This window comes from Staurois parvus, unplaced genomic scaffold (assembly GCF_062004578.1).
Source record: "Staurois parvus isolate SC_StPar_1 unplaced genomic scaffold, SC_StPar_1.0 ptg000840l, whole genome shotgun sequence".
In the NCBI taxonomy this organism is placed as follows: domain Eukaryota; kingdom Metazoa; phylum Chordata; class Amphibia; order Anura; family Ranidae; genus Staurois; species Staurois parvus.
Genome location: NW_028318636.1, coordinates 439301 through 455488, shown reverse-complemented (window position 1 = coordinate 455488; position 16188 = coordinate 439301). Strand labels below are relative to the sequence as shown.

At 46.2% G+C, this 16188-nt stretch overlaps 1 protein-coding gene across 2 annotated transcripts in view; it reads left to right on the top strand.

Annotated features, from left to right (window-relative positions):
• Positions 1 to 16188, top strand: part of DTX1 (deltex E3 ubiquitin ligase 1) — a 107155-nt gene that overhangs the window by 65086 nt on the left and 25881 nt on the right. For both annotated transcript variants that reach the window (XM_089655423.1, XM_089655422.1), the window contains exons 4-5: positions 8532 to 8593; positions 11872 to 12033. In XM_089655423.1, the coding sequence (XP_089511549.1) occupies positions 8532 to 8593; positions 11872 to 12033 (224 nt within the window). The remainder of the gene's footprint in view (positions 1 to 8531; positions 8594 to 11871; positions 12034 to 16188) is intronic.

Below are 16188 nucleotides of genomic sequence, written 5' to 3'. Positions count from 1 at the left end.
GCCTTGTGTTCCCAGTGTGTCTAGCCCGCTTCCAGCCTTGTGTTCCCAGTGTGTCCCAGCCTGTTTCCAGCCTTGTGTTCCCAGTGTGTCTAGTCCGCTTCCAGCTTCGTGTTCCCAGTGTGTCTAGCCCGCTTCCAGCTTTGTGTTCCCAGTGTGTCTAGCCCGCTTCCAGCCTTGTGTTCCCAGTGTGTCTAGCCCGCTTCCAGCTTTGTGTTCCCAGTGTGTCTAGCCCGCTTCCAGCCTTGTGTTCCCAGTGTGTCTAGCCCGCTTCCAGCCTTGTGTTCCCAGTGTGTCTAGCCCGCTTCCAGCCTTGTGTTCCCAGTGTGTCTAGCCCGCTTCCAGCCTTGTGTTCCCAGTGTGTTCCAGCCTGTTTCCAGCCTTGTGTTCCCAGTGTGTCTAGCCCGCTTCCAGCCTTGTGTTCCCAGTGTGTCTAGCCCGCTTCCAGCCTTGTGTTCCCAGTGTGTCTAGCCCGCTTCCAGCCTTGTGTTCCCAGTGTATCTAGCCCGCTTCCAGCCTTGTGTTCCCAGTGTGTTCCAGCCTGTTTCCAGCCTTGTGTTCCCAGTGTGTCTAGCCCGCTTCCAGCCTTGTGTTCCCAGTGTGTCTAGCCCGCTTCCAGCCTTGTGTTCCCAGTGTGTCTAGCCCGCTTCCAGCCTTGTGTTCCCAGTGTGTCACTCTGTGCACTCCTAACTGCATTCCATCTTCCTTTACCTCCATGTCTCTCTTTGCACTTCAGTTTTTCACTTTTGTCTCTGCATTAGTGTGATCGCCTGTGAGTTCCAGCCAGCCTCAGTATAAGCACCTGTGCACTCCCAGCTTGTGTTTCTTGTTTGTCTCTCAGTGTATTTCTTTGCTCTATTGCTATTTCCCTATGTACCCTTCTACCTTGGGAGTCCAGTGCCCCAGTGTTGTAAGGAAGTTTTCACCTGCTGTCAGTTGTGGTCTTCTCAGGCTAGTCTGAGGACCGCAACTTAGTTATCACCTTTAGTGTAACATCTCCACCTTGGAGAGCTGTGGTGAAGACCTGACGACATCTTAGACTCTGTGCCTTGGCCCTTTTCAGGGCTCTCATGGTTGCTAAGCGAGTGGCCGGCCACATTGTGGCTTTTACTACCATCCGCCCAGCTGCTACACTAAGTTCTGGTCAGCCATTCTACTCTTAGTTTTTTCAACAAATAAAATGCCTAATCTTCTAGTATTGTAATAAATGAGAACTCAGTATGCCATATTTATGTTGTAGAGAAGGGAAAGGCATAGGTTTGCCATGTTGGTCTAAAGAGTGTTGGATAGTTTGTGTACCCCTCTTATGCTACTGTTTGATGACCACAGAGTCAGCGCTGTAAAGTAGTATGTTCTGTTTATTTTTTTTTAGGAGGTTCATGCAGGGAGGTGTGCGCCTAGAGTTGTATTGGTGCAGCAGTTGATATTGTCTTGGGAAGGTTGGCATATTGCTTGGGTAGCTGCAATTTGACTAAGGCAAATTTAGTTTTTTTCCCTCTCCAGATATAATAAGCTCCAGAATAAAAGCTCTGTTCAATGTATTATCAGTGATGGGATGGTCTGCATGTGATAGAGCATTCTAGCAAAACTTATCATCCAAAGTAAGTGGTACCTGTTCAACAAATATATGGGGAGACTTCCAGGCTTAAAGTGACAATAAACCCAAAGGCAAACATTTATTAGATTGCAGCTTACCGATTCTTAGATGTGACTGCATTTGTTTTCTTTTTTAATCTTTCTTGTCCAGTTAACCTGTTGTTTTTCAACAGAACAAGCTATCCTTGTCAGTTACAGGGATGAGACACTGGCAGAGGTGCTTACATCGGTCAGCTTTTATTTGTTCATGTAAAACCTTTATCCCAAAAGGAAAAAACTGTTTGCTGTAACTGCTTATAAAGTATTAGCTGGTGTTTTGATTCAATTTGTTAATTTATTTGAATATGCTAGTGCATCTATAGGTAAAGTTGATCCAGGGAATATCTGATGGACTCTTGGGAGATTAGTAAGGATTTTTTTCCCCACACTGGAGCAAATTGGATCATGCTTTATTTTTTTTTTCATTCCACTGGATTAACTGTGGGAATAGGATTGTGTATATGGAGGTTTGCGTGTGTGTTTTTTTCTCTTTATGAGTTGAACTAGATCAGCGGTTCTCAACCTGGGGGTCGCGACCCCTTTGGGGGTCGAACGACCATTTCACAGGGGTCGCCTAAGACCATCGGAAAACACATATTTCCGATGGTCTTAGGAACCGAGACACCGCTCCTCTGTCTCAGGGGATGTGTGGGTGGGATGATATGCTGCCCCTGTCATCTGGCCACACCTCCGGGATCACTCAACAGCTCCGCCTCCTCGCCGCTGATTGGCCACCGGAACTGTAGCTCAGGAGAGGCACACAGGGGGCCAATCACCGACGAGGAGGTGCAGCTTGGAGAGGAGGAGCCGAGTGGCAGCGCGCGTAGATCAAAGAAGATCGAGGGAGCTGCCGGAGCAAGTGAAGAGGAGAGCGGCCAGAGAAGGAAGACAGCTGACAGGTAAGTGCAAATTTTGCTGCTGCAGCCAGGTATGCAGGCTGTAAGATAGGAGAGGGAGGGAGCAAGCCCAGGCTGGAGCAGGGGTCAGCAAGGTAAGTATCATTGGTGTCAGTGGGAGGAATAGTGCCCCATCATTTGTGTCACTAATACCAACAATGGGGCACTATTTCTCCCACACATACACTGGAAGCCTAATCTGACTCTAGCCTTTGCTGGTTATCAAGCCCTAGTCTAAAACTATAGAATCCCAGACCAGAAGGGACAAGGTTAACTATAATAACAGGAGCTGCATATACAGTAACTAAAATGAAGAAAAATTGTGTTGTGCTGTATCTTTAAACCAAAAATAATAAAAACAAGATGTCCATGCCCCTTAAAGACTTCTGTGTGGATGAAACATGTAGGGAGGAGCTATAGTGGTAACACCATCATTCCCTCTCCCTTCTCAGAGCAGAATGGTGTTTCCATGCTTGTTTTCCCTTGACATTTGTGAGTACCTTTTAATATTAAAATTAAACAGAGTTTTAGGATACTAAAACATTTCTAAATTGTTCCATTTTGGTCTGTTCAATATATAATTGAAAGTGTTTTGTTTTAATGGTTTGATTAAGGCAAACAAAATACCTGTTGATCTTGCCAGAAATCTCATCAGCTGATAATTTCCTATTCTTCTGGATTGTACTGCACTCTTTATCCATTTCATTGTTTTGGGCACTAAGGAACCCTGCTCATCTATGTTTTGGAGAAGGGGAGGTTTCAGTAGTTGTGTCCTGCTTCTGTTGTCCTTATACAGTAGGCTTTGTGAGTGTTGTCATCTTGGACCAATAAGTAACTTACTAGGAGAATCCCCATTTGTATGTAAAGAAAAGAAATCGTGAAAAAAAATGCAGTCACCTCATTTAAGGGATAGAAACCTGTAATATATTACATTTTTGGTTTTGGGTTTAGATAAACTTAATTGGCTTTGTACATGCATTTACCAAACTTTGTATTGTTTCCCTCCAATCTGAAGGTTGTAAGTAACATTTCAATCACAGCATACCACTGACCACATTCATTTCCACTCTGAGCATGGACATTGGAATTCCCGGATGTGGAACCAGCCTTAGAAAGCCAAGCACAGAGTGCCCTTGTAGCTTGTAACCTGAGTAAAGGGAATTCTGTTTCTACTGATGCTTTACTGGCTGGTCTTTACAAAGGACCCTCTAAAATATTCTGCTTCATATCCCCATGTATTCCTCATTCTTCCTCTTGATTTTGCTATATTTATTCTTTCCAGCAGCATGGGTTGCAGGAAATGAATTTAGTGAGTGATAGTAGGGAGGATTGTTTAAACTCCGATTTTAAAAATATGACAGTTTCACATTTTCGCAACCTGGTTTATGGGATAGCCACAACCAACCAGGGGGGTGTACTAGTGTTTCTTTTAACTGGTCCTTCCCAAGTGCCCCATGATGAAACCGACCAACAATCCTCTCCACCTCATTGCCTTAATTCCCCTCCACAGCTCCTTGTTGAGAACCAGTTTTCCTTTCCCCACCCCCCATTCCACACACATTTACCCTCTTCCCCCCCCTTCCACGATGCCCCATGTTAATATGTCTGACTAAAGTTTTAATTTGTTGGGCAGCTCAGCTATTCTAGCTCTTTTCTTCTTTTGGACTCATTCACATGGCAGAATCAATTCTGCATATAGTGTTGTGCACATCTACTGAAAATTCAACAATATCTCAAATTGGAGGAGAGGAAGGAGGGAGGAGGCATGGCAGAGGAACCCTTGAAATAATTATCAGATGTCAGGGGTCCCCCGCTAAAAACTAGCATACAGTTAGGTCCATATATATTTGGACAGAGGCACAATTTTAGTTTTTTTTTATCAGGTATTTACCAAAACATATTCAAAACAAACTCTCAGGTTAAATTTGCGAGTATGTACATCCAAATTGGAGGAAGGGTTTAGGAATTACAGCTCTGAAGAGTAGCCATCCCCCCTTTTTCAAGGGACCAAAAGTAATTGGACAATTGAATCAAAAGCTGTTTCATGGCCAGGTGTGGGCTACTCCTTCGTTATTTCTTCATCAATTAAGCAGGTAAAAGGTCTGGAGTTGATTCTAAGTGTGGTATTTGCATTTGGAATCTATTGCTGTGAACCTATATCATGTGTTCAAAGGAGCCTGTGTCCAAATATATATGGACCTAACTGCAGCTACAGCACCATGTGCTTTACTGTGAAGACTAAATTGTAGATATAATATTAAATAAAAATATAAGGACAGAAAAACAGTAAACATTGTAGGCTCCCCTCATACAAGTAATCAGGTCCATATAGTCAGTGGTGCATTTTGGTTGTGTGCCACCCTAGGCAAGAGTAAAATCGCAGGGGGGTTGGGGAGAGAGAGAGATTCCAGTACTCACTCACTGGCCACCCCTGGAGCCATGATTAGGAAAGCCCAACGTCTTCCTTCTGCACTGATCTCTGACAATGATCCAGGATAGAGAGTCAGACACCCTTGAGCAGCCTGCACTGCTGTGTCTTTGCCTCACCTGCTCCCCATCCTCAGTTACCGGCTGCCACATGTGTCACTTCTGCCAGGGGGTGGTGCCTGAAAAATGTTGTGCAGGCAAATGCCTTGTTTGCCTTGCCGTAAATACACCCCTGCATATAGTACACCCTTACTTGGGGGATAAGAAGGCAGGAATCCTTACATAGGAAGGAGAACAAACTTTTACATTGTGGCCCCCATATTTTGTTCCTCCTAACCTTTAAAACACTGCTAAACATAGCTGCTAAAATCTACTACTCTGAGAATTAAAGACTAAACCCAGGACCCTGAATTCACTATATCTGGACTCCCGTAATACATAGCACATGGACATGCAATTATTTTAGTAAATATAAACTACTAAATACCTTTGTTCATCAGCAGTTAAAGCAGTCTTGTGACTTCTATCAGTGTCCAGCAGAGCACTGGTTAAAGCTTGTAGGAGGAGTTTTAATTCTCCCCTTATTGTCCTATGAGGCTGCAGGACCCCTGACCCTTTGTCTGGACAGTGCTGATTGGCCCTGTACTGATCACATGCACTCTCACAAGTAAAAAAAACTCTAGCAATACATACCAAACTGAACATGTGCAGCTTGCCCCAAGGTTCTGTTCTATCAAGAGATGAGCTGGGACAATGGTAGAAGGGGAGGATCAGAGAAGACAGGATCAAACATCCTTTTACACAATGCAGACGATTAACCCCTTAGGTTCCACAATGAGTATAACAAGTATGCTTTACTGATTTTACTGTGGTGGGTTTAGTACACTTTTAAGACTCAAAATTGGCAAAGCAGTACAATGAGCTAAAATAATCCAGCAAATTCAGAAACCAGATTTTGATGAAACTACAGTAAGGTGAACTCTGATTGGCTGCCATTGGATGCTAAATCTGGCAAACAGCTTTTCGCCCTATTGATGTGAAGTGTAACAATGCTCAAAGCAGTATAATAAAACATACAGTATTACAATAAAAATAGGCTTTCATCTAAAGTCATGGTATATACAGTTGCATTCAGTTACCCACAATATGATTTGAGCTTTCATTTGCTATTGTACTCTAATATACGGTGATTTGTGTTTGCTGTGGATTACTGTGTTTTGCTTAACATCCACTAACAGGGCTGCTATTAGAAACTACGGGGCCCCATACAGCCAACCTGACAGGGCGCCTCTCCAAATAAACACAGTTTACTAGGCTTCAGTTATGAATGAACACAGTGAGTGATACTGGTCACTCATTGTGTTCATTTAAGAAAGGAAGGGACAGGTAAATGTGACATATTACCAGACCCTTCCCCTGCTCTCCATCCTGAAGGATCCTTTTGTGTGCTTGCAGCTGCCGGAGGAAAGCCGGCAGCATTGCGGCAGTGGGGGGGACAAAAGGGGGCATGGGCAGCAGGAAGAAACATATGATGCATATGGAGGGTGATGGGTGTGGGATAGGGGAGTATGCTGTAGAGAGCACCATACAGGGGATCAATTCCAGTAATTCCCCCATCCTGCCATGCCCATCACCTCCCTGCCCACATCCGGTTAACCCAGCTGTCTGGGCCCCCTGCAGGCCTGGGCCCCCTACAGGAGGACTGGTGGTACCCCCTTATCCACGGCCCTGTCCACTAATGCCAGTGCCAGTGAACTGTGTAGCACAAATAGACCCTTTTGAAGTAGAAGACTGCATTTTAGAGGGCAATATCAGAAGCTACAGCATTTCTCCATTGCAGTCCCCTGAGGTCCAGCAGTCAATGTAATTTAGTAAGCAGTACTGTGTGTAGTGATACCAGGAATATACTGAAAATAATTTCCTGACTTATGACCCAAGAAGTAGATCTGATCATTTGTCCATAAGCTTGTGTATATAAATAGCTGTGTGTATCCCTTACGTGTCTGGCATACAGCGTTCAGCCCTTAATCTCTCATAATCCCTGTTTATCAATGGGGTGAGCAGGTGGTGTCTTTGTCAAGAAGCTGGCTTTACGCATTGTGTGATGTCACACCTGGGACGGCTCAGTCATCACACACAGGTATATATATATATCTAGCTTGTCTTTCTAGCACTGAGATCTGCTAGAAAGCCTCATCTGTCCTTAGCCGCACACAGTCCCACCAGCATGAAGATAACACTGCTTGGAAGGTGAGTGGCCACCTCACCACTTCTGTACAGTTTACTTTGGTATGTCAGGTTTCTATAGATCAGAAATGAGTTCATGTTATGTGAAATATTACACTGATGTGGAAAATATGAGAGTTGTTTATTGTGAAGGGAGTTTTCATAACATACAATAACTTCCATTGTTTGCTTGGTCTCCAATGTCATCGGCAGGGGCGGACTGACCATTTGGAAACTCAGGCACTGCCCGAGGGCCTGGGGTCAGTAGGGGGCACCATGAGATGCCCCTGGTACCTTTTTCATAGGCTTTTTTGAGTTCGGGCAAGGACACAGGGGCCCCATGATCCCCTATTGCCCAGGGGCCCCATGAGTTGTCAGTCTGCCCCTGGTCATGGGCTACATGCTGCTTTCCTGAAACAGCCATGCAGTCAGAAGTCCTGACTTGCCTGTTTCAGGTCAGTGACTTACCTATTAGAGAAGCTATATGATGAGCATGAAAACCAGGGTAATGCAGCTTTCAAAAACCAAATAAAATAAAACATCAATGTCAGCTCCCATTTTTTATCATAATAGTTTTGCTTTAAAGAGAAACTAGAACAGTCTTTAGCAGATTTTCAAAAACGTTTTTAAACTGATGTTTTAGATCTATTTTTACTAATAAATGTGCACCCGAGACACAGGATTTACAAAGTATTATCATTTTTCTAAAACAAGTGCACTGCAGAATCTGTTTTCCTACAGGCTTTCTCTCTATGATTGACACTTCAAACAGAGCCATCTGTACACAGCAGGAGGTGGTAGGGGGGCACTGCTCCAACTCCAAAGTTGTATGTAAATTGAGCTCTGTCAACAAATAGCTTTTTTGCTTTTCATTTTCTTATTTTTTTTGTTAGACTGGTCCAGTAAACATTAAAAGGAGCCCTGAGCTCCATCTGCTGGCTGAAAAAGAAGATATGAAACATTCATGTACAATGTTTACTACCGTATTTACCAGACAAAAAAAGGACAAAATAATTGTAATTCTTCATTTTAGTAGAGAAATAAAATAAATGCATAACCATTATCCATTTCCTTTAACTAGATGGAAAACACAACAAACCAATATGATGTGTAACAGTACAGTGAATTGTTAGAATTATAAATGCTTGTTTGCAGTCTCTCTTTGCCCATATATTAAACGATTATGAAATGAAATGGTATATCATGTGAGAAACTGTTGCCTATGGATGGATTATCATGCAAAGCCAATTTGAAGGCATAGAAACAGGTATATATAATTTTACATAGACATGGTGCAATGGCGATATCTGTATGCTGCTCACTTACAATGGCTGTCTATTTTTTTTTCAGGGTGCCAGCTCTGCCAGTGAAGAATCTAAATGGAACAGGCCCTGTGCATCCAGCTCTGGCAGGTCAGTAAATAGAGGCTTGCTGTCTAAATGGCTTGAAGTGAAAACAAAAAGACAAAATGCAGAAATATACTTAAACATTAAGCATGCAGCATGCCTAAAAAATAAAATATTAGATCATTTCCAGAAATTATCAAATTAAACATTTTATCAACAAGAAGCATTGGGTAGGCCCTTCTACTGTATATGACAAAATATTGTGTCTAGTAAGCTGACCTATACCATGGTGTTGGTGAAAATGGCTGGGTGCTTTGTTACACTGTGGACTATTCCAGTTGAAAAAAAGTCACATATATGATATTCCAACCTGATCAGTAACAGCGAGATCAAAGTGTGATTCCTGCCTAGTTATTATAATAGGGAATGTTGTTGTAGAGTTAATGACACAGGCATACCTCGGTTTACAAAAGCCTCGGTTAACGTAATTTTTGGTTTACAAATGAAAATCTATTGAAAATAATGGCTCGGTTTACGAATTTTTTTCGCAATACGAACGGAATAATTGGTTTTCAGTGCATTTACAAATGTTTTTTTAAACATGTCCCTGTACAGTACTGTGTCTTTAAAATGCACTTTATAAAGAGTTTTGAACAGATAATACTTTTTTTTACTTTTTTTCTGACCTCTGGAATGGATTAATTGATTTTCAATGCATTTATGAATTTTTTTTGCAATTCATAAATTCATGAGATGCCCCTGGTACCTTTTTCATAGGTTTTTTTGAGTTTGGGCAAGGACACAGGGGCCCCATGATCCCCTATTGCTCGGGGGCCCCATGAGTTGTCAGTCCGCCCCTGGTATGTACTGCAGTGCCCGTTTACTTACCATATTCAGATGCAGAGGCAGCTCTAGGCTTTGTGAGGCCCTAGGCAAAACTTAGACATGAAGCCCCACTCACACTTATCCGTTTGTCCATCTGTCAGCTACGCAGCAGGCCTTCCCAGATTGAGATCCTTGTGCAGTGAATGGAAGGGGTGATGTCACTCATTGACTGGTGAGCGGAGCTCCAGAAGTCTTAGGTTACGTGAGAGGCAGGTGTGACAGGGCTCTTAATGCTGCCTGCGCACAGCAGTGCTAAGGTGTCCTGTCACCTCTAAGGTAAAGTCACGTTGCAAAACAGCTGTTTGGCCACCACAAGGCCTGCTTAAGTGTGACAGTGTGACAGTGTGTCCACAGCAGCATTAATCAGTTTGGCTCCAGATCAATTTTTTTTTTCACATACATGTAAAAATTAAACATTTTGGCAATAAAATTACATAAACCATCAGAACATTATATATTTTCTGAAAGCAGAGGCCCTGTAGAATAAAAAATGATATTTGCACATTTTTATGTCACATAATAGTTGCACAACTGTTTATTGAATGCACATTTTCTGAAGAAATATAATAAAATGAATTTTAGTGCAAAAACTCATTCCATGTCTTAAAATTGCACGGGCCCGCATATCACCAAGATCTACGGTGTCCAAAAATCACCATAGCTGATGCTTTAAAAGCCTTTACAGCTCATCAGTTTAGAGTTAACTAGGAGCTCTTGTGCTAGAATTATTGTTCTCACTCTGACATTCGTGGCGATATGTCACACGTGTGGTGCGACTTTGGTTTACATACACATGCACACCGTGGGCTTGCGGTTGCATTTGCACTGGTGTGCAGGGCAACAGGGGGTAGGGTATTTATATATATTTTATTATAATTTTAATTTATAAAACTTTTTTCTTTTTTCATTTATTTTTACTTGATTTATACTTGAGTTTATAAACTCCTATGTGATAGCACTGAGCAGGTGACAGGTACCCTTTATGGAGATATTAGGTGCCTAATAGATTCCAGTGTCTCCCCTGCCCTTCATACCATCTAACCAAACACAGATCGGCTTGTGCCCCTGGCTGTACCGGTCAGGAAAGGGTGCATCTGTAACCAGAAGTGACATCACTAGCGGTTTCACTGCTTGCATGTGAGATTGAGGCATGGATTTCCCTCTCCTAGCCAGCAGTAGTGTTCCCAGGCTCCGGTAAGAGCGGAGATCCCTGGAACTATGGGAGGAGGGGGCTCTGGCGGGAGGGGGGAAATCACTGTGCTGATTCCGTGAAAGTGAAAGCTATGGAGCTGCCACATCACTTTCACTTTTAAGCCAGAAGCTGGCTGCGTCAGGCAGATTAGGCGGCCGTGAGGCCCTTGTGAGCACGAGGCCTTAGGCGATCGCCTAATTTGTCTAATTAGAGAGCTGCCTCTGTACGGATGCAGGTGAAATCCCCTTTAAGTTCATTTCTCACAGTTCCCTGGGTTTCTGGACATACTTAGAAAGATATGCTTTCCGCTTCCCTCCCTCAGCAGTTTAGAGAGGCCACATCTGTGGAAGCAAAAGTGGCTGGGAAAGTGATCTGCAGCCAGGTGGGAGGCCCTCCACTGTCAGAACCAGTGTGCAAGCAGTCAGGTGCAAGCCTAATCGCATGCAGCGTATCTAGAAGACTCAGTTGTTGTGGAAAGTCCTTCCTCAGTTTCTACCAGAATGCTGCATTTCCAGTTGGGTGGCTCTCTGTACTTTGAATGCCTCTAGCCGCCATCTTGCATTCAAATCTGGTGCATGCGCACATGCGCAACAGGGATCTTTGCCAGGTCTACAGGACCTGGCAGAACCACACAGAGTCTATACACGTGTGAGATTCCGCATCATTAATTCCTGAGATGAATGATGTAGAATTCCCAGGAGGCAGCTGGCAGGACCATGCATATGAGCAGAAACACCACAATGGCTCCTGGAGTGGCCCTCAGCGTTTCTGCGCATGCTTGGGATCTGGGTGTGTCACCCTTCTGTAGGTGAGAATGATGGACCTGAACCTGAAGTTAAGGGGAAAAAAATTACTTTAATTTTTTTTTGTTCAATTGGGGAGCAGAGGAGAGGTACATTAAAAAAGCAAAAATAATGGGCCGCTATAGTTGCATGAAAACTCCTCCTGCCTTTGCAGGACATGGCTGTTGCTGTGTGGCAGAGCTGTATATTTCATAAATAGATGGACCAAAATACAAATAATTTAAAAGGTAAAACAGCTTCCATACAAAAGCATTTTGTGTACTTTTTTCACTGTAAAAAAATAAGATGGGAGAGAAGGCCAAGGAGTGAAGTATTCATCCAGCTGCCCTGCAGGCATGTAAAAAATACAAATATTTCCTGGTAAAAACAACTCAGTGGCAGTTATATTGAACATGAATACATAGAAAACTGTAGCTCATATTGGTGTATAAGTTGTTAGACATGTTTTCTTCATTTTTTCACAGGAATGACTGGAATTCTGATGTGCGCAGCTGGATTGCCTGTTTGCCTAACCAGAGCCCCTAAACCCATCCTGCATCCCCCTCCTGTCAGCAAAGAGGATATCAAACCTGTCAGTGGTATCAGTGGCATCTGCAGAAAAACTAAAAAGAAGCATCTCAAAAAAAGTAAGTAATACAGCAAAACATGTAAAGGTGCATCACTGATTAATACAATAAAGTATATAAAGTATGCAGGCAATAATATCCCTGTTTGTATCTGATTTAGAGGGCTTTTCTATTTTAAAGGGCCAGTCCACCCAAAACTGATATTTCAGTTTTTGACAGATGATGGAGAATAAAGCCACCTGACAATTTATTTTTATGTCTTCATGACTTATTGGTAAGATCTCTGGTTGTTGGAACACACAAAAGTAAGTGGGAACATCCAATATTCCCAGGTGGACAGAAAGAAGTAAATAATTTGAACAGAGACTTCTCCCTACTAGTATTTAAGACATAACAGAACAAGGGTGTAGGCAGGTGCAGTCTAGTTTCTCCACTGTGGGTGGCACACATCAGAGCGGCAGTGCAGCTGGAGGGGGATGTCAGGAGAAAATTGGTTTCTTTATGGTTCCCTGCAGCCGAGTTCCGGTTGGCACAACTGCATCCAGATGACATTGGTGGCCATCTTGGGTCACACAGAGTCTTTTTAAATCTCTGTCCCAAGGCGGTGGTGCGCATTTGCAAAAGGGCTAGTGTAGGGAGAGCATACCCATCTGTCAGGGACAGCACAAGCTCAGGTCTTATTTGTGAAACTCAGTAAGCTCCCTTTTAGGCTGGACCAGCCAGGCCACATTACACCACCAAAATGATGTCTTCAATTCGGCCTGAATTGAAGACAACGTTTTGGCGGTGTAATGTGGCCTGGCTGGTGCAACCCAAAAGGGAACTTACTGAGTTGCACACATAAGACCTGAGCTTGTGCTGTCCCTGACACTGACTCTCCCCTGCATTGACTGTAAGTCTCAAGTTGGGTGAGATCCACCGTTGTACTGTTTGCAAGTTCATCAATACAAGGGTTATTGCACTGTGGGCTTCCACGTGTTTACTGCTGCCGAACCACGCTGCACCTGTCCAACACTTGACAGCAATCGGCAGGATATGCCCTTATTGGCAGCGGGTGTGCAAGGAGGATCAGGAACCTTCATGGCACCATAGGGAGTGGCCTTGGTGAACAAGTTCAATTAGTTCTGTTAGAATTGAACCGCTTGCCATTTGGGTTCAGCAAAGCTCCCAGCACATTCCAACGACTAATGCAGAGATGCCTGGGAGACTTCAACTTTGGGACAGTGTTAGTCTATGTTGATGTTATTATCATCTTCTCCAAGTCCTTTGAAGATCATATACAACACCTGGACAAGGTGTTCGTAAAGAATCCCAAGTACAAAAGGGGCAGCAAGCTGGAGCCCAAGTGGGAGTGCACCCTGTATCGGGTAGAGACAGCCTGTCCCTCTAATCCCAGTGTATGACATGGTATCGGAGGGTCCCACACCTGTCAAGGGTCGAGTCCACTGCAACCTGCTACGACCATGAACACTAAGTGAAGATTGCTCCACTAAGCCTGTCAGAGATCAAGAAGAAACCAGCTCCACAGATGTTCCACTGGTGCAGGAGGTCCCTTACAAGTGGTACCTGCCGCCTCTCAAGCTAAAGTCTCCATACCCTGTGGGCCCAGAAGATGCTGGCTCCAGCTTGAAGTCTATGGACAATCCAGAAACCTCAGTCCACAGAATAGGAGTTCTGCTGATTCCATGGACACCGGGCTCTGGCTCAGAGAAAGGGGATGTAGCTGGCTCCGCTGACCCACAACCCTGTGGAGCAGAGGCCCCAATAGAAGACAAGGACTCTGCTTGTGACCCCATAGGAGATAGTGGGGTCCGCTGTCCAGTTGGGTCTAATCATGGACAATTACCTTCAAAGTATTATGATTACATTGTTTAACGTTTTCTTTCCATGATATCCTTGTTATTACTGTTTTATTCTGATGTGTGTTGTGTTTGATGCCAATGGCAGCATCTATCTTATGGGGGGAGGAGTGTAGTCAGGTGCAGTTTAGTTTCTCCACTGTAGGTGACTTTTTTCAGAGCAGCAGTGCTGGTGGAGGTGGAAATCAGGAGAAACTTGGTTTCTCTATGGTTCTCTGGAGCAGCGTTTCAGTTGGCTATGCTGCCACCAGGTGACCCTGGTGGCTATCTTGGGTTATGCCAGTGTTTCTCAACTCCAGTCCTCATGGACCCCCAACAGGTCATGTTTTCAGGATTTCCCTGAGATGAAACAGCTGTGGTAATTACTAAGGCAGTGAAACTAAGGCAGGGACAAGATATTAAGCAAGATGGCGGCGGGAGCAGACATGCGATAGGAGCTCCTGCGCTCCTAGCCCCAATCCGCTGCCATCCGGCCCGCAGCGGACCCCAGCGGGGCCCCTAAGACACTCCCGGCCCAGCCCGACCACCAGGGTAAGCTCCTGGACCTTTTCCCGGAGCTCTGGGAATCGCGGCCTACCCGCGCACCCGAAGCCGGGGCCTCAATTTTTGCCGCGACCGGACCGCATCGCCGGACACCCGCCCGGACCGTCTCCGCTCTGAATACCGGGTACCACCGACCTGCCTGCCTGCCCAGGGCCCTCCCCATCAGCCCTGGGTCCTCATTGACTACCCTAGACCACCAGGAACAGCAAGCAAGGACCACCAAGCTGACAGCAGCCCAGGACCACCCCCGGATACCTGCATGGCAGCACCACCAGAACGGGTAAGCTGCCAGCACCGATCCCCACAGACCTGCCAGCCTTCGCAGGGCCCTCCCCACTAGCCCTGTGTCCATCCCTGACCACCAGGAATCAGCTCAGGCCCACTGATCGCTGCTCCGCTGCCCAACCCATACGTCGGTTCTGGGCCCACCCCTGGTCACCCTGCACCCAGCTACCGGGCACCCAGCTACCGCCCCTGGACACCCACCGCCCAGCTACCGGGCACCCAGCTACCACCCAGCTACCGGGCACCCAGCTACCACCCCTGGGCACCCAGCTACCGGGCACCCTGCTACCACCCCTGGACACCCAGCACCCAGCTACCGGGCACCCAGCTACCACCCCTGGACACCCAGCACCCAGCTACCGGGCACCCAGCTATCACCTCTGGTCACCCAACACCCGGACCACCCAGCGAATCAAGATGTCGCCCAGCGAATCTCCCGGACCACCCAGCGAATCTCCAGCCACCGAGCCGCCAACATCACCAGACGCTGTGCCTACCAACACCCCCAGACATCGCACCCTACGACCCCTCCACTCGCCGATCCACTGGACCCACTGAAGACCCCTCGGACGCCAGCATACTGCACTCACAGATTGCAGCTACAGAAGGACTCTAATGGACTTCACGGTGATACAGACTCTCCACATCACCTCGCCCTGACCCGTATCCCTTCACCTCCCCCGACCCGAACAGCACTGCACTCACCCCAGCATGCCCACCCCACTTCTCCTCCTCGTCTTCCTCTCCTCCATCCCAAAAATCGCCTCCCTCTACCCGCCCACCCCCCCAAAACAGCTCTACATTGCCCCTTCACTTCTGCCCTCTCCACACTACGGCACTCACCACCTCCTCCTGGTACTCCACTCCCCGGTCGACCCACGTGCCACCACTACCAGACCCACACGCTCCTACACCTCCCATTCCCATGCCACCCTCCTCACCCTTCTCCTTCTCCTATCCGCTGGGGACATCTCCCCGAACCCTGGCCCCTCACCACCTCTCCCCCCCTCCAGAGACCCCCCTGCCCCCGCCAGCCGCCGCAACCCCCTCAACCTCATACCTGTGCGCCTCCTCCCCGCATCCATCCCCCCTCTCTCGGTTGCACTTCTGAACGCCCGTTCGGTTTGCAACAAACTAACTGCCATCCATGACCTCTTTATCTCCCGCTCCCTCAACCTCCTAGCCATCACCGAAACCTGGATACAGGCCACTGACACTACCTCCCCTGCGGCACTCTCCCATGGAGGTCTCATCTGGTCCCATTCACCAAGACTGAGCGGTCACAAAGGTGGTGGTGTCGGCCTGCTCTTATCACCGCTGAGCACCTTCCAGGTCCTCCCTAACCCCCCCTCCCTAACCTTCTCCTCCTTCGAAGCTCACTGCATCCGGCTCTTCTCACCCACCCCCCTAAGGATCGCAGTGATCTACAGGCCCCCTGGATCCATAGCCCGCTTCCTGGATGACTTCGCCGCCTGGCTTCCCTTCTTCCTCTCCTCTGAGCTACCGACCATCATCCTCGTCGACTTCA